This window comes from Equus quagga, chromosome 5 (assembly GCF_021613505.1).
Source record: "Equus quagga isolate Etosha38 chromosome 5, UCLA_HA_Equagga_1.0, whole genome shotgun sequence".
In the NCBI taxonomy this organism is placed as follows: domain Eukaryota; kingdom Metazoa; phylum Chordata; class Mammalia; order Perissodactyla; family Equidae; genus Equus; species Equus quagga.
Window position 1 is genome coordinate 48,692,338 of NC_060271.1, and position 18,038 is coordinate 48,710,375.

Here is an 18,038-nt window from a genome sequence, read left to right on the forward strand (position 1 = left end):
GCCGTGCAATGCACACAGTTCATTCATGGACCCCCATGGACACATTCACCCACACACGTGCGTCCGCACATGTTCACGCTCGCGCTCACAGAACATGTATGTGCCCATCACGGCCATGGGCACACACGCCTGTGCACGTTCACAGGGCCTGGCCCTGCCCCCAAGCCCCACCCACTACAGAGCTCCCCCATCACCTTGGCTCCTCTCAAGGGAGAACCCTCTCTGCCCTCCCCACGCCCGACAACCTGGAGGGGCATCTCCCGGACCCCCATCAGCACCAGGCCGGTCAAGCCCCTGCTCCTGGCCCATCTCACGGGGAACCCCCCACATAGTGGCGGAAACAAGTAGCCCTGGAGCCAGTGCTCTCAGAGGCCACCTGCCCTCTCCCCACCTGGTAACAAAGCCCTCATCTGACTGGGGACCCACCTCTCAGAGCCCTGGTCCCATCCTGGGAGCTGCTCCAGAGGCCACCACCACCCCTGACCCAGCTACCTCCCCATGGACCAGCTCCCCTGTCTTTCCTGGACAACCTGAGGTCACACAGCTACAGGAGGAGTGTCAGGCCACATGCTCCACCCAGGGGGCGCCTCAAATCGCCCTGCCCCAGGCTCCCTCCAGGGCCTTCTTCCCAGAGCTTCCGGCCCCTGCTTCTCTGGAGGCCACCCCTCCCCTCGGCCTATCCCCCTGTAGGATCTGCCTCTGCAGTCCCTTCTCTGCCCACCCCCACCTTCCACGCCCCACAGCCCACCTCCCCAGGTCCACACTCTGCTGTGGGTCTCAGCATAGCCCTCCCACCATCCCTAGCCGCAAGCTGACTGGGCATCTCTTCCTGGGGCCCCTCGGACAACCCCACGGCTCGTCCTCCCCCACTAGTCCTCCCCCCACCCCACGCCTCCTCCTCGTCCTGCTGCCCCACCTCACACTGAACAGTGGCCTCCTCAGGGGGGCCAGGCACGAGGGCTCTGCAGACCTGTTGGTTTTTTCTTCAAACATTTTAGTTCCTAATGTTGTAGCTGAGAGGTGCTCTGTGCTGAGCATGTATCCAATTACTGAACCTCTACGGCAGCCCAGGGAGTGGCCACTCCTGACCCCCTCTGGTGTGGCACCACGTCCCCAAGTGCAGGAATGAAGGAGGCCTGGACATTTAAACCCAGAGCCCGTAGGGGGCAGGCTGCTTCCTCAGGACTCCCACCCAGGATTGCACACCCACGGGTGGGGCGGGTCCATTAGGGCTGCAGCTGTCTGATCTAATAAATGTTTAATTGGGTCCAATTATCATGAATAAGTTATGGAGGGAGGGGCAGCTCCACCCCATCACCTCCCAGCAAGCTCAGGAAGTAGGGCTGGAGGAAGCACCTTCAACTCCCAGGGCTAAGGAGGGCTGGCTGCCATTGCCACGACAACAGACCACCCCAGGCCCCTGCTGTCTGTCTGGGAGTCCCTGCCCCACCCCACACAGGCTGACGGAACAGGGGCCTGAGCAAGGGTGGGGCCAGTATGGATACCCCAGCCTCACGTCCCTAACCCACCAATGCTCCTGCCAACACCCCCAGATCCTGGAGCTAGGCTGCCCCCAACGCTGCATCTATCTCCTGTGAATGGGGACAACAGAACCCACAAACAGGGTGGTTGTGAGGCTAAATGGGCCAAAATCTGCAAAGGCTTGGATGGTGTGCAGCATGGGCTCTACGTGGAGGGTCAGCTCCCACGGTAACTACGGTAATACACCGTCACTAAAGCGGCTCAACCAGCCCCAAGCCGGTCCTGCTTCACACTTTCCATCTCCCTCTCTCTCCCCCTCAGTGCTTCCTCACCACCCAAGGCCCTCGAGACCCCCAGGCCAAATCCATGGGCACTTGCTGAGGGCACTTGCTGATGTCTGGCTGGCTGCTCTATTTGGCTTCAACTGGACCTGCTGACCAAGGTCTCTCCCAGGATCCTGACCCCGTGGCCAAGGACCTGGTCACACTGCACTTCAGGCTTCTCAGCCAGCTGCTGTGTCTGTGCCCTTGGGCTCAGGCCTCTCTCTCCCTCTGGTCACCTCAGCCCAGCCAGACCCCTCCCAAGGCCCCAACCCTTTAGCCAAGGATACCTACTCTTGGACGGCCAGCATGTTCCTCACCCACCAAGACCTGCACCCTCCCTCCACAGCCCAGGGTTCCCCTTGTCCCTCTGAGACAGGAACCTGGAGAGGAAAGTGATGGTGATGATGACAATAACTTGTGCTGAGCGAGGCTGGGGCACTGGATCGCGTGCATGAGAATGAACTGGAAGGCGAGGGGCAGGGGACCAGGGATACCTCAGGGACAGGGTCCCTGGAACCAGCTACTAGGCTGGAGGCCAAGGGCAGACAGGGGCCAGGGCGCCCTTGGGGGGCCATCAAGCTGAGGCCTCAGCACTGACCCCCAAGTCAGCTGGGCAGGTCCAGGTCCCAGCCCTCCCACTTCCCACCATTCTGTGGAGCCTGCTCCCTGCTTGCTTTGGGTGGTAGTTCCTGAGGAGCAGTCTCCCGGCTCCCAGGGCAGCTGTGGCATTTGGTGACACAATGTGGGCAAAGCCGAGGTTTGGAGCATACAGTGCTCGTCCGCCGTCCTGGCTGAAACGGTTCCTCCTCCCTAGGCCCACGATCTGGCTGTCAGGTCAGGTGCAGGCTGCTCCCACACACCCCTCTTGATTCCCGCTTCACAAGCGCCCGTTTACAAGTCTGCTCCCCCACAGGACCAGGGGACCGTTGAGGCTCAAGAGGAGTTTCTTGACTGGACATAAAACGTACACAAGCACGGAGACCACGTGCACAGACAGGTACGCTTCCACACGTACGCGCGCACATGCGTGCAGGCACAGCTCATCATAATACCACATCCTGTGCACTAGGCGCCACTCGGCCTCACCTGTTAGCCACGCAAACTGATCACCATGCAAGCGTTCCCTTGCGAACACAGGTGGAGCACCTAGCACCCATGAGCCGCCCGCCCTCACAGGCCACTTCTGGGCCCTGCCAAGCCTGCCCCAGCGCCGACTCCTGCAGGAGCCTCTCTGGCCACACAGTTTCCCTCGAGCAGTCTTGCGCCCTGTAGCCCAAGGCCCCTCACAATGTGCGATGTTGGAGGCGGCAGGCTTTTTATAGCCTCCGGTTGGAGTGGGTATATTTAACTCCCCTCCTGGTGTTGGTGGGCTGGGGAACAGAGCAGATGCCCTGAGCTCTGCCTGTAGCCACAAATAGGCAGTGTGTGCGCCTGGGAGGAATGACGACGGCCGTGGCGTGTAGCTGTCCCCAAGTGTGCAATGGGATCAGAGTGTGGGTATGGGGCCCACGTGTGCCGCTGTGGGGAGGGCCAGCGTGTGTGTAAAGGAAGGGAGACTCACAGGCTTCTGAGCTCCAGGAGAGGAGAACATTGGGAGGAGGTGTCCTCCCACCGAGCCTGATCTTTAAATCCAGATGACGATGGGAAACTCAGTCCCAGGCCCGAGATCCCAGCCCAGTGCAGACCTCCCTCCTCCCACGGCCTGTCCCATGTAGGGACATGCTCTGTATGTGACTTTCGAGAACCTGAGCAGGCACCGCCCAGTAGGGGGCCCAGGTGCTTGAGAAAACCTGCCCCCCAGAGGACCCCAGGCTGCCCCTCGCCCTGGGCCTCCTGCGGCAGCACTCACAGCTTCCTCTCCTCCCCTCTCACATCAGCTTAATCACAGTGGCCCACATGCCAGCAGGCCACACAGGAAGGCCAGGCCCCAGCCCACAAAGCAGGTCAAGAAGGCCAGCCGCAGCCTGCTAAGCCTCAGAGACAGGCCCTCCAATCCCCCCAGACAGCTGTCATTGGTCCTGCTGACATCCTCCCCCTGTGCTCCTAGTCCCCTAGACTCTGCACAAATTGTCTGACCCATCTCACAACCTGTGGGCTCCAGGACTTATTCCCAATTTCTCGGCCAAGGAAGCCGAGGCCCAGACAAGTTAGAGCCAAACTTGCGTGCGATAGCCGGCGGCCAAGACATGGCCAGGCGCAGGGACTCCAGACCCCAGCTCCCTCTGCTGTCCATCACTGTGGACTCCCCAGGAAGAACCTAGGCTCCCTCGTCCAGCCTCCTCCCTGCTCCAGCCACACCTGCCACGTCTGGTGTGCACACACCAAGAATAGCCCCCAACCCCCGAGAGTGCCACTGCCCCTCCAGGCACAGACTCCCAAGCTCAGACTGTCACCAGCTGAGGCCCCCACTCACCATCCGGAGGCGTTGGGGGCGCTGGTGTAAAGTGGGTCCCAGGTTTGTCTAGAACAAAACAAATCTCCATGTTAGGCCCCCTGAGAAGATCCTTCCATACCTTGTCCCTCTGCCCAGCCCGGAGGGGTCACCCCTGCCCATTCCTTCCCTGGCCCCACTCTGAGCCCTGACTGGCCCAGGCCTCGGGGGGACAAAGGGAGAGGCCCTTACTTTCTTCTGCCCCTCCAGCTGCACTGTCACTGCCTGACACCTGTCCAGGGGCTCCAGCAGCAGGGTGAGGGCAGCCACCTATTCCCTAAGTGAGCTCCAAGCCCCCCCAAAGCCCTCACTTCCCAGCGTAGCCAGCTGCCCCCTTCCTCCCCAACACCCAAAGAAAGTTGTTTCTGCGGATCAGGATGAGGGCCCCCAAGGATGAGCCCAAGGACAGGCCTCAAGGGGCCCAGGGATCCAAAGAATGCTCCATCCTGTCCCTGGAAAATGCTAGCGGCCTCTGTATCCCTGCATGTCCCCTAGTCCTTGGGGGCCAAGGCAGGAAGAGCTCGGCCAGTGATGCAAGGTCACTCAGGTTGGCCTGGGTGGCCACGCCCGCAGCCACGTACAGTTGTTGAGGAAGAGCAGCACGGCGAAGCCCAGCGTGGATGTGGCCAGCAGGATCAGGCAGACGTTGCAGGGTATCATGAAATATCGCACCAGCAGGGAGACCCCGTGCTGCTGCCGGGGGTCCCGCTCCAGCGGCAGGGGAGGCATGGCCTCGGGCTCCTCAGCCCCAACTCTCAGGTGCGGGGGTCCTCACCGGGTACCCTTCGCCCTCATCTGAGCTACTCCCCCCATTTTGGGACCCCTGAGGCAGCTGACAGCAGCTGTGTTCTCAAAGTTCAGTCCAGTCACAGCCCAGGAGATGCCAGGCCCCCCCACAGCCCTCGGGGCTCATAATTGGAGGTGTGCAAAATTCTCCCGCAGTAGAAATCCCAAATTTGTGCTCAGAGGGAGGCGGGGGAGGAAGAGAGCTCCAGTGGCCACCCCTGCTGTCCACTACCCGTCCTGCCGCGCCAGAGGCGCCAGCAGCTCTCCGCAGGGCTCGGGCGGTGCTCAAGCTTCCTGGAGCCCCTGGGAGCCTGGGAGCCCCGCAGCCCCGGTCCTGCCCGCCCGGCCACCCTGGAGAGGGGGTCCGAGGGGGAGTGGCGGCCCTTCGCTGGGGACTCGGCGGAGAGGAGCGGCGGGCCGCAAGGCGTGCAGGGTCCCGGCTGCTCCTGTCCCCGGTAGAGGCGGGAGCGGCGATGGCAGCGAACAGGAGGAGCGAGCGCGCGTCAGGAGCCAGAGAATAAAGAGCCGGCTGCGCAGGGCCGCGCCTCAGCTCCCGCCTCCGGCAAGCAGCGCCAGCTCCCCTCGCCCTCGCCGGGGCTGCGGCGGTGAGTGAGGGGCGAGGGGCGCCGCGGAGGGAGGGCGGGGAGCAGAGACAAAGGAAGACGCCCCTGGGGACCCCGGCGTCCGCGGGGAGTCGCGGCTCGCGGCGCAAGGAGGGATCGTGCGGGCGGATGAGGACTGGAGGGCGGCGGCACAAAAGGGAGACGGGCGCCGGGGTAAGGCTGGGGAGACGGGGGCAGGGGAGATGGGGGGCAGGGGAGGGGGCAGGAGACAGGGGCTGGGGAGACAGGGGCTCGGGCAGGGGAGGGGGAAATAGTTGCTGGGGCGGGGTGGGTGGAGGAGTAGGGGCGGGGACAGGGACGGAGGCGGGGGTGGGTAGGAGCCGGGGGCTGCGCTGGGCCCTTCTGCCCCGCTCCCCCAGGAGGGCTGGGCCGGGCTGGGCTGTGCGCGGCCCCGGGGAGGCCCGTCTGCGTCCCGCACCGGGGGCCCGGTTCTCGGCTGCGGGCAGCGTGTCGTGCGCGTGTGTACCTGCGAGCGTCTGCTCCTGCCGGCCCCACCCAGGCACTGTGTGTAGGGAGGGCCCCCAGGTACTGGTCCCATACGGAGGGTGGGGGCGGCACGATGGACTCACCCCTTCCGGGGAACTGGCAGCAATACCTCAGACCACCCGCACACCCCAACTCCCTTCCACGCAAATGAAGTCTATGTAGCAAGCGGTATGCAAATCGTCGTGGGACGCCCGAGGCGGTCCCACGAGCCTGGAGCGCCCCCCAGAGGCCGCCCCGGGAACGTCGGGGCCGTGGCGTCACAGCGGGGCCTGGGGCGCAGCCCACCAGACGCGGGTCGTAGCCTAGCCTCTGCACATTCGCCCCCTGACGACGCCCTTTCCCCAGCTCCTGCCCGGGCCCGTCAGGTCTTCAGCTCCCTGCCTGCTGGAGGCTGGGGGTCGTACGCCGTCCACACGATCCACACCAGTCACGGCCCAGCCTCCGCGGCCGAGATCCCATAGGTGACCATGCCTATGACCAACACCTCCACTCCCCTGCACCCCCATCCCTCCACCACCTGCAGTCCCATCCACCACGGTTGACCCCCTCCAGCCTGGACTGGGTCGCAGGCCCCTCCTCGAGTCTGGCAGCCCTTCTGAGGGTGGGGTGGGGCGGGGCGGGGAGCATGGCCTCCAAGGCGGGAGGATCCCTCTTCTCCTTTAGGTCAGGCCGCACCTGCCCCATCCAAGGACTCCTTCAGGTCAGTCCCCTGAATGGCCACTGACCCCACACCAGCTGAAAAGACGTTAACTGCCCCCCTATCCCATCCCTCCACAGTCACACACACACTCACTCATGCTTATACATATCTCTCAGGAGGTACCCCTTTCAACCAAACTGCTGTTGCCACGGCCACCAGTGCTACCCCTGGTCACTCTTAGGCCTCATTTCAGTCCATCTTGGGAAAGAAGCACTGACCACACTAGCCTCCCTGGAGTCCCTACCAAGGTCTGTGGAGCTCCTCTGTCCGGGCCCTGGAACAAGCTCTTCCTGGTGCCACCCCCACTCTCTGCTCATCTGCGTGGCACCACCCCTGGGCACCAACTGCCATCTCTGTGCCTCAGCTCCCACCTTGCCTCCAGCTGGACCCTCCCCAGGATCGCTCCACCTCACCATTACCTGCCTCACAGATGTCCCTGGAGCCTCCACCCTGCTCACTCCTCCTGGTCAGGCAGGCTCCTCCATGCCCTCCAGCCTTCCTCAGCCAGGCAGCCACCTGCCAGCCAGCGCCCAGTTCTGCCAGGTCCATCTCCTTTGACTCCTTTCTGTCTCACTGCCAGGCGCACTAATGCCACATCCCCTAGGGGGCCAGCCTGCCATGTCAGGGTGCCCCTCACCCATGGCAGAGGTCTTCACACCTCTTGGAGTCCTGGAACTTCAGGTTCTAATGAAACTTTGCAGGAAAAGCAAATGAACAAAGTGGTTCCCCTACAGCATGGTCTCGGAGCAGCAATCCATCAAACCACCAGGAGGCCCTGGCCCCTGGCTGGCCTCATCCTCTCCTCTGGGAGCCTCCCACCCCCTCACCTCACCAGACCTCAGCATTGCCCACACCACACTGAGAGTGCTGGCAGCTCCCCGGACGCCACCCTGGACCCAGCACACCCAGAGCAGGATCTGACTGTTTATCTCCTCAGGGTGGGCTTGGCCCAGAGCCCAGGGACTTGGGGTGGGGAGCCCAGGTGAGCCACACATTCTCCCACTTGCTTCTCACTGCAGCCCCCTGGGACTGCCATCTGCATCCCTTGTCTGAGAGAGGACCCCAGGGACAGTGCTGAGGGTCAATGGCCAGGCAATGCCCATTGGGCACCTGCTTGCACATGGGCTCTGTCTGCTGCAGCCACTGAAGCTGGGGGACATTCTGGGTGGCTCCACAGGAGGGAGAGCAAAGGAACCAGGGTGTGGAGGGGTTCACCTGGGGATCTGTGGAAGCCCTGGTGGGGGCTGGCAGGGAGGGGAGGCCTCCCCAACACAGAGACCTGAGATCTGCCAGCAAAAGGGCTGGCCTTCAGATGTTCAGTGGTGGAAGAGCCTGGCCCACCTGGCCAACACTGGGCTGGGGCCTAGGGCCTACCAGGCCTGGCCTGGGGGAGGGGAATCAGCAGGCAGCCTGGTCCCTCCCACCCTCAGAGTCTGAGCCCCCGACAGGGGCTGGAGCCTTCAGAGAGACAAAAGGCCATTGAGGCCCCAGACTCAGCCTGGGAGGGCTGCTCAGGCTACCAGAGCTATTTTGGGATCTTCAGACTCAAAATCATTCAGGCCTGACCAGCTCCCGGCAGGCTGAAGCCCCAGGAAGAACAGAGGATACTCTGAGCCAGGAATTAACCTCACTAGACTCTGGGTTCACACACAGCAATATGTGGCCGCACACATTTATACACACACACTCAGTGTTCCAGGGCTCACACAGGTAGACACACACATACACCCACTCACTCAAGTCTGCACAGGCACTAGGTGTCACACACTCCCTCCACACTCACAGGCCCGCATATACACTGGGTGTCACACGCACACTCACCTGTTTGAGCGCGCGTGTGTGTGTGCGCACATGCGTGCACACACACGGCATCATCCACACTCACCTGCGTGCATACACTGGGGAGTCACACACTCTCCTGTGTGCATACACAGTAGGCATCACACACTGACCTTCATACAACACAAAGCTTGTCCCTCACCCACACAACACCCATTGGGTGCACCCCCAAGTACGTGCATGTGCACACACGCAGACTCTGAGCAGGAAAGTGGGGGATGGGGTCCTGAGAGGAGCAGTGCAGCCCACGGGCAACCTGGCCACCCCTTTCTCATGCAGATGACCCCTCCCACTCTGCGGAGGGACCGTCCGCCCCGTGGGTACGCACACCCGCGCACGCACACACGCCTCTAGTGCTGGGGCCTCCCCGACGTGTTTTCTCCGACCTCGGGGCTGGCCGCGCGCGAGGTGTATCTGCGCCCCGACCCTGGGTCTCAAGGCGTGCGCTGCTCGCATGCATGGACCGAGCAGCCTGGCGCTGGCTGCCCGGCGGCCGGGGCCACAGGTGTCCTGCCGCCCCGCTGGGGGCGGGGACGAGGACCGGGCAGAGCAGCCCCTCCCCCAGCCCCGGCCTCCGGGCGTCCGGTCTCAGGCTCCGTCCCCTCCCCCTCGGCCTCCGCAGACAATGGGCGTCTCACGGCGGGACGCCGCTGCTGGGCCCGGGCCAGCCGCCGGGGAGGAGGTGGCGTCGCCCGGGCCCAAATAGCCGCCCCAGGTGAGGCCAGGAGGTGCCCACCCACCTAGCCACCAGGCAAGGCCCGCACTTCTGCCATTTCGCCCACAGTGCCGGTGGTGGGATTAAATGAGAGTTTTGAGACGGGACTCACTACTTGGAAGGGAATCGCTACTTGGAAGGCTGCTGCGGGACCACCGGTCTCTGCACCCCTCCGGCACCTGTCACTCAGGAGTGCTCACGTCTCATCATGGCATCCCCCCCCCCCCCCCTTCGTCTGTCTGAGCTCCTCCGTGGGCAGCTCCGTGCAAGAGGTGTGTCCTGAATCAGATAAGCTCCCCACCCTCAGGGAGGTCACACTGAGGCAGAGGGTGCACTAGATTGGAGGGCCGGAGGGGCGATAACTGCAGAGACCTGAATGACGGGGCGAAGAGTTTGCACGGACCTGGAGGAGCCCCCCGCCCTATACAGTCACTACAAAGGCCCAGGTGAATGCGGGCTCAGAAGGCGGCAGGAGACCAGGAGGAGCCAGCGTTGGGGAGCCTGCGGTGACAGGGGCCCGGCGTGGTGGATAGGAGCCAGCGGGCAGATCCTCACGCCTGAGGAGCGCTGGGGGGAGCCCAGACCCCGCGCCTGGACACCTGCCAGGACACAGGCCGCAGCCACCAGGGGGCGCCAGCTGAACAGAGGCGAGGAGAGTGGGCACGGGGAGGGGAAGTAGGGATGGGTGGGGCTGGCCCTGCCCTCTGTCCCTCCCTTCTAGGACAGCCCCAAACCCACCTCTTTCCACCAGGCCCTGCCCATCTCCAGGAGGAAACAGAAAGCTGGAGGAGCCAGGGAGGTGCCCAGGTGTGGCCAGTGCCTGGTGAGTCAGGAGACCCTGTGTTCCTGCTGAGGGCCTGGCCATGTTGAGCTGGGCACCACGGGGAGGGAGTGGGAGGTGCGCTGCCTCACACAAGGTTTGAGCCGGGGGGTGCTGCATGGAGGTGGTGACAGACTGATTCGCTGGGCCCAGGAGAGGCAGAGGCACACGGAGCCAGGGCAGAGACAGGACCCAGAGAGGAGAGGGCCGCAGGGATGGTGTGGCAGACACAGGCCAGACAGGAGACAGGGAGACAGGCAGGCAGGCCCAGGTGGAGCTCCTCCCCTGATGGAGGGCAGATGTGCTGGCAGGTGGGAGGGCTCCCGACCAGGGAGCTGGAGGAGTTCTGACTGTTGATCCTGGTTTCCTGCCCGTCTCCTGTGCCACACCCACAGACGCTTTCTCCCACACAGCACCCGGGCTACAGGGGCTGCCTGCCGCTCCCCCTAGCCACCGAACCATTGAATACCATCACACTGTCGCTTCTGCCCACAATGCCCTTCCCCCTTCGCCTTCACTCCTCAACACACAGCTCACACCTGGTGTTCTCAGAAGCACTGCCACACCCCAGCAGGCCTGGGAGGACACTGCTGCAGGGCAGAGAATGCAGGAAGATGAGGAGGGAACCATGACCGAATTGACAAGCTGCGCTGCCTCCCCTCCAGCAAGGGAAGAGGGCACACACCATCCCCTGGCTGGCGGGCACCACAGTTGGCCCAGATGTCTGTGCTCCTGTCTCTCAGGATGTGCCCTGGGCCTCACACCTATGGGCAGAGGGGCAGGTGCCTCCAGCACCTTCTCCAGGGCCAGCGTTGGGTGACAAAGGGGCTGCTAAGGGGAGGGGCAGGGAAGGCTCAGGCCCACCCCCGGCCAGCAGCCCGACTCCCCGGCTGCCCTGCCACCCTGAGCCCTGTGTCGGACTCAGGGTCTGGCAGGCACATGAGGGGACTCTTTCCTGTCCTCACAGCTCTCTCATCTCCCGCATTGAGAAACCACTGCAGTCACTCTCAGAGGCAGAGGCTGCAGGAGTTCATGCCCTGCCCTCTGCCAGGCACAGGGGCACAGCTGGGACACTGGGGCAGCAGGCCGGAGATGGAACCACCAACAGCAAGCAGAGAGCAGGACCCACACAAGTGCAGAGGGCCGGAGCCTGCTGCAGGGCCCCTGGGACAACACAAGCAAAGGTTGCCCGCACCTGTGGGCAAACCACCTGCAGGGCTCCCCACCCAGGCCGAGCCCAGGGAACAAGGTGGCAGGAACCACAGGCCACCAGCTGGGGCTCTGGCCAGAATTCTGTGTGCACAGATTAGTACAACTGAGGCTGCAAGCACACGTGCACACACGTGTGCAGGCCACACAGCTGGAAACAGCCGGCTGCCTGTGAGGACAGAGAGCTCCCCGTCTCCCACGCCTCACTCCATGGGGGGAGCAGGGGAGGGGCCATCTTCCCTTCCCAGGTCCAGCTGTATGTAGCCCCTGGCAGGGGGCCTTCCTCAGAGGAAGTTCTCAGGATCTGCTCTGGGGGAGGCCCCTGTGAAGGGAGCTTCCCTCGCCACTGGGGCCTCCCTCAGAGGCCCAGGTCACCCCTTCCGATCCCAGCCACAGCCTGGGGCTCAAACATTGCCCATCTGGAGCCCCAGTGTAGACCCACAGGGGTACAGCGCCCCCCTCTGCTCAGCCATGTCACTGTTATGGGGTAATTGTCACTGGGGTGCATCTCATTTCTCTGAGCCTTTTTCCCTGGGTGAGAGGTGGGCACTTCCTGGAACTCTGGGTGTCAAGTGCCAGGGGAGCTGGGACTGTGTGGTGACTGTCCTGCAGGTCCCCGCCCACCAGTCCACCCAGCTGGGCTTGTGGCCTGCAGGGGAGCTGTGGCTCCCAGGCCCAATGGCGAGGGGGGTGCTAGGCCAAAAGGGCGGGTCTGGAAGGGGAGTCCATCCCCTGCCCCCTAAGGCTCTGTCAGCTTGTGGGGGCAGCTGGCCTGGGTTCCACAGGTGAAGGCAAAGCACTGGGGGGTGGGATGAGGCCTGTGTCTGCAGCTGTTCCCACCCTCCTGCGGTGATGGGGGCAGGCTTCGATTCTCAGGAGTTTTGAAGATGAACCCCCTTCAGGAGGGAAGCAAGGCAGCCAGACTGGAGGACGCTGTCTGGCCTGACTGCAGCAGGAGGATGACGGGAATGGCCCCTGGCTGGACCCCAAGCGCTGAAGTCTGGGCCTATTCCTCTGCTTACCTTCCCTGGGGCAGCACCTCCCACCCTCTGCAGTCCCTGCACCCCCCACCCCAGCCCGTGAGGATTGGCAGGGGCAGGGGGTGTGGCCCCCGGACCTTGGCCACCAGCCCTGCCCAGGTGACCTCCCGTTCCTCATCCATGAAGCGCAGGTCCCAGCACCGGCGGATGTGCTGAGGGCACAGGCCCCACCAGGATGTGCTGTGTCCAGAGCCCCTGGGGGAGGCGGTGGAGACAGACAGGGAGAGGGGAGGACAGTTTCAAAACAACTTTTGTTTCCATTTCCAGTCTGCTGGGGAGAATGGAGGCTGGGGCTCTTCTCTGTTGGGGAGTGAGGGGGCAGGGTGGGGTCTGGAAAAAGCCGAGCTATTTCCAGCAGCTCAGCCCTGCCCAAAGGGAAGTGCCAGGATCAAAGCCCTTCGGTTTCACCCAGCAAAGCCCACCCCCAGGGCTGCTGCAGCGAATGCACGCCAAGGCACGGGGGACCCAGGTGAGGTCAAAGCCGGCACAAGTCCATTCATGTGCTGGCTTCCTGCCAGGGACCCCAGTGGGGTGAGGACAGCACAGCAGGGGTCACGCCCCACGTGGCAGAGCCCCTGTCCAGCTGCAGGAGGGAAGGAGAATAGGGCAGCCTCCAGCCAACCTGCCTGGGGGAGGGGCTGGGGAGGGCACCAGTGGGGTCTGGAGCGGGGGCAACTCCGGTCTAGACGGGAAATGTGAACGGGAAACGTGAACGGGGAGAGGCTACCCGCTGCCGGCAGGGAGGAATGTGGGAGAGCTGAGGAACCAGGGGTGCAGAAGCTAAGTGCCAGATGGCAGAGGGAGCCAGTCCCAGCCCTGAGGAGGCAGCCCAGAAACCTCCCCCTGGACGTCTACTTGCCCCCGTATGGTGGAGAGCCAGTTTTGGTCTGGAGGGGTCCACAGCCTGCAGGACCTGCGCCAAGACCGAGGGCCTGGGACCCAGTGCCCCTCCAGCCTGAGCTGTAGGACTGCCCTCCTGAAGGCCCTAGACAGCTGGCCTGGCAGGGAGGAATCAGGCTGGCCAGGCTGGGCTGGGCTGGGCAGAATGGCCGCCAGGACCCCCGGCTTCAGGGCTGGGCGGGGCTGGGCTGGGCCTGAGCCAGACTCACTCCAACCCTGTTCCTGTGCCAGGCTCCTGTGCCTGTGCCAGGCCCCGGCGAGGGCAGACAACACTTCCTTTCTCTGCTCCTGGCTCCTAGTTGGGAGGGAAGGGCCCCAAGCCGCCCTGCTAGCCTTTAGCCAGGCCTTCGTTCCTCCTGGGGGCTTCAGGGTAGGCCCCAGAAGCAGTCTCGCGGGGGGCGGGGGGGAGTGTGTGGGCAGTGCCCAGACCAGGACAAGGTGGCCGCGGGTTGGAGGAGATGCCCACTCAGCTGCTAGCCTGGGCAGGCTCACAGCGCGTGGGCGGCAGGCACTGGAGGAGAGGAGGCCACTTCTCTGACAAAGCAGGGGGCGGGGGTCTCCTTCTGGAAGAGGCCGCAGGAGCAACAGGCCTCCCTCACCCAAAGGTGGCGCAGAGGGAGGGACACATACCTGCCTCAGCTATGCCAGGAATGTGGCTCCCCAGGCAGAGGAGGGAGGAGGAGCCTTCCTGGGGGCTGGAGGCTGGGGAAGGGGCCTGACCAGGTGGAGCTGCCAGAAGACCCGCAGGAAAGACCCTGGGGGGGAAACTGAGGAAGGCCAGGTGTGCTGCCCAGCAGAAGATGCCCAGGCAGGGATGTGGAGGGGCCAGGCCAAGGTGACACCCCGGAGGTGGGCCTGGGAGGACATGCCCCCACCTGGGCTGCTGTGGGCCTTGGTGGGGGCAGAAGGGTGCTAGGGGCAGGGATTCCCTGCACAGGGTGGCACCTGGGGGTCTCAGGGTGATCTGCACAGATTAGTGGCTGCCCAGACTTCACCCTGGGCCCTGTGGGGCTGGGGCAGCTGTGGGGCCCCTGGGAGCAGAAAGGGGTCAGCGTCAGACCGGGAGGGGTCAGCTTAGCTCAAGCCCTGTCCATCTGTCTCCCTCACTAGGGTGAGGCCTTGGCTCCCAGGAAGCCTGGGGTGGGGCCCTAGGGCGGGGTCCTGGGGTGAGGTTGGAGGTCCTCATCTCCTACAGAACAGGAGGCTGACCCTCCTCCCACCCTCACCCAGTTTGGGGGAGGAGGGCATAGAATTGTTCCTTCCCCAAGCCTGGCCCCAGCTCCAGGGGACCGTGCCCCTCAGGCCTCAGGGAGCCTCAGGAGGGAAGCACCCCCATCTCACCCTGGGCCCCTAGGGTGCATCAACCCTGTCGAGCGCCCAGCCCTCCCAGCCCATCCCAACGGTGGCCTGGTCTGCTTCCAAAGCAGAGACCCATATCCCTAGGCTCAAAACTTCCAGTGGAGCCCAAGCCCCTCATTCTGGGCCCCTCCCGTCCTTGGGCTTCCCTTCCCCCAGGCGCCACCTGCGAGGCCTCAAGTCAGTCCCGCAACTTCCTTTCCCTTCAACTCTGTGAACCCCTTTCCCCGAGACCTTCCTTCCTGGTGGGCCTACCCTAGAAGGGCCCAGTGGCCTCGGGCCCCCCTTCCTGGGTGCTCACCCCATTGCTGCATGCTGGCCCGTGGGTCCCAGTGCCCCTCCTCAGCTGGAGCTCAGGTCCTAGACTGGTCCCTGAGTGCCTGCTGCCAGGGCAGGTGGCACACAGTAGGTCATGTTCACCCAGTCCTGGCTGAGGGGCTCTCCCTGTGGACCCTCCTTTTCCTCTGTCCCTCTGCCCAGCCTGACAGACCCCGAACCAGGGCCTAGCAGGTAGAGCGGGCTTTGGCAAGATGCCAAACCTTGTTCTACCAAGGGTGGCCCTCCTGCCACATGCCCTCTGACCCCTCTGAAGGCCTCAGTTACTGAGTCACGGACCCTCGGCTGGACCCGCCCAGCTGTGGAGTTAATGATTTGCCCTCTTGGTCTGGGGACTTTCTGCACCCTAACCCCTGTTCTCCAGCCTCTCCTGAGCCCTCCACTCATTCCACAACTTACTCCATCTCCATGCCACCCTTCCATCTTTGCCCTAGACCACAAGATTCCACAGCAGGGCCCAGGTCTGAGTCCTTGCCTGGCAGGAGGGCCTGGCTGGGTCCCCTCAGCTGAGCCAGTGCTGGAAAGGGACCAGGGACATAGCCCTGCTGGGTTCCCCATGGGATGCTGTGACAGAGTCCCTGGAGGGCAGACTGATGGTGGGCTGGGCAGATGCCATGGGGCTCCACATTCAAGTCCTGCCGCCCTGCAAAGTCCTCCCCAGGCCAGATGAGTCTAGCAGCCGGGACCCCATAAGAGCCAGCCGGCATAAAAGCAGCGCGTTAGACAGAAGGCGGGACTTCCCTGCTGGCCAGCAGAGCAAATCAGAGGGACAGGGTCGCTTCCCAGGACAGGAAGTCACGACCCTCCCATTGCCCTGGGAGGAAGCATTCTCCTGCACCCCCCACATCCCTTCCCAGGCAGCCAGGAGGGGACAGACAGGATGTGGGGGCACCGGGGCAGTTCCCACATTCTCCCTTCCACATTCCCCAGCAAGGATCTCAGCCCCCAACTGGGACTGTCCTGGGCAAGGCGGCGAGCCCCGGTCATGTGATCCTGCTCACCTCCCAGAGGCTAGGGTGGGGGAGGGGTGCTCGGGCCATTCAGAATGGACACGTGGGACAGGAGGCAAGAAACAGTTCTTCACCTCCATTAGGGAATCCCACACCCACTCAACAGCCCAGAACTGCCTCATCCCAGGAATGACAAGCCCCTTGGAACACACACGGGGGCAGCCCCCCCACCCCTATGCCCCACCCCAGGGGTTTGCTCAACATCTGGGCCCCGTCTAAACAGATGTTTGGGCTTCTGTAGGCACATAAACAGCTGGTGTTCATTCACCTCGTCCCACCCTCTTCCCTAGAAAAGGACCCTCCAGGAGGTGGTGTGCAGAGCCCGGGAGGGCGAGGCGAAGAGGAGCAGCAGAAGCCTGTGTCCCTTTGCAGGGCTGGGACTTGCTTGGCTCCAAGACGAAAGATGGTGGCATTGCGGGGGGTCAGGGGGAACACTGCTAATGTCAGAGATTGGAGCTGACCTTGAGGTGGCCAGAGAGCAGCTGGGAAGCAGAGAAGGTTGGACCACGAGACACCGTGTGCTCTGGCCTATGACAAACTCTCCTCTGCCCCACAAGGACGCCTCAATCACCTCCCAGAGTCTGCCCACCTCGGCCGCCCTCTGCTCCTGCACCAAGCCCCACGCACCTTCCACACAGTGCTCCACCTCCTCCAGGTTCCGCAGGGTGATGCGCATGAGGCTGGAGTTGAGCATCAACTCATTCTTGTGGGCTGGCCACAGGTATGGGGGTGCAGGGTTCACAAAGAAGATCCTGGTGTCCCCAGTGGACACCTGGTTGTCACAGATGAGGGGGTCTCCGAAGCCACCAATCACCACCTTGTTGCCGCCATCCAACAGGCTCTCCTGGGTCACCACATCTCTCCCCTTCAAGTACCGCCAGACCCGAACCTGGGGTGGATGGTGGGGGGCAGGTATCAGTGGTTCTCTTCCCAGTGGGGAGAGGGGGCCACAGAGCACAGAGGCAAACATGAGACCGGGCGCCTTCCCACCTCAGTGGCTCAAGCCAGATGTCCAGAGTAGACTCAAACCCTGGCAGAGCTGTGCAGAGGCCTCTGGGGCAGCCCCTCAGGAGGCGGCTGCAGGGAGGCACACACAAGAGATGCCACTGCTCATGCACGTCACACATGAGGACACGCGGCTCTGCACACACCCCGTCTCCCACTGCCCAGGTCTAACTGAGCCCAGCCATCCTGACTGCAATGACGTCCATCTAGCTCAGGCTGGATATGACAAGGGAGCCCACTTGGCCTGCGATGCCCAGCTTCCACACCCCCACTCTCCCCATCTGCCTGCCACGACTCTAGACCCCCCGGGGCAGAGCCGAGGGCAGCCAGCATGGACGGTGGAGTTCCAGGAGGATGGGCTCTGAGCTCAGGGCTCTGGGCCAGCTTGGCTCCTCCTAGCCCTGTGGGTGGGCTAAGACACCCTCCCCACCAGGAGGTGAAAGACCCTCCTCCTGCCAGGCTCCTGCTGTGAGTGCAGGCAGGCAGCCTTCGAACCACAAAATCAAGTTTGGGCAGCACAGGGCGGCCCCTCCCTCCACTCTTGCTCTTGGGGCCCTGAGGGCACCTGCTCTGACAAATTGTGCCCTGGGACGCCCAAAGCCTTCCGGGGGACCCGGGGTTGGGGGTAGGGTGTGCCCAGGAGGGTCGAAGGAGCTGCAGGCCGAGTGGGCTCCTCAAAGGAACAGGTCCACAGGGTCATGCACCCGGAGGACATGAGCCCCGCAGTCCCTGAGAAGAAGCCCATTCTTCAGGAGCTCTGAGGGGCTGGGACTTCTGGAATCAGGGATGAGAGACGATGGTGGCCTGTCCACCTGCTTGGCCTCTGCTGGGAGCCTCGGGTGCAGCATCTGCAGGAAGCCCTACACCCTTCAGTGGTCCAGGTGGAGCCTTGTCCAACCCCTTCCCCCCACCTCCAGACACACAGTAGGCTCTAGAAGGCATAACCAGCAGGGGGAGGGCTGGGCGCTTTTCATCTC

At 63.5% G+C, this 18,038-nt stretch overlaps 1 protein-coding gene across 3 annotated transcripts in view; it reads right to left on the reverse strand.

The window, feature by feature from the left end:
* AGRN (agrin) overlaps positions 1-18,038 on the reverse strand; it is a 34,608-nt gene that overhangs the window by 14,830 nt on the left and 1,740 nt on the right. For all 3 annotated transcript variants that reach the window (XM_046661566.1, XM_046661564.1, XM_046661565.1), the window contains exons 2-3: positions 16,684-16,945; positions 4,219-4,266 (exon numbers count right to left, since the gene is read on the reverse strand). In XM_046661566.1, coding sequence (XP_046517522.1) covers positions 4,219-4,266; positions 16,684-16,945 — 310 coding nt within the window. The remainder of the gene's footprint in view (positions 1-4,218; positions 4,267-16,683; positions 16,946-18,038) is intronic.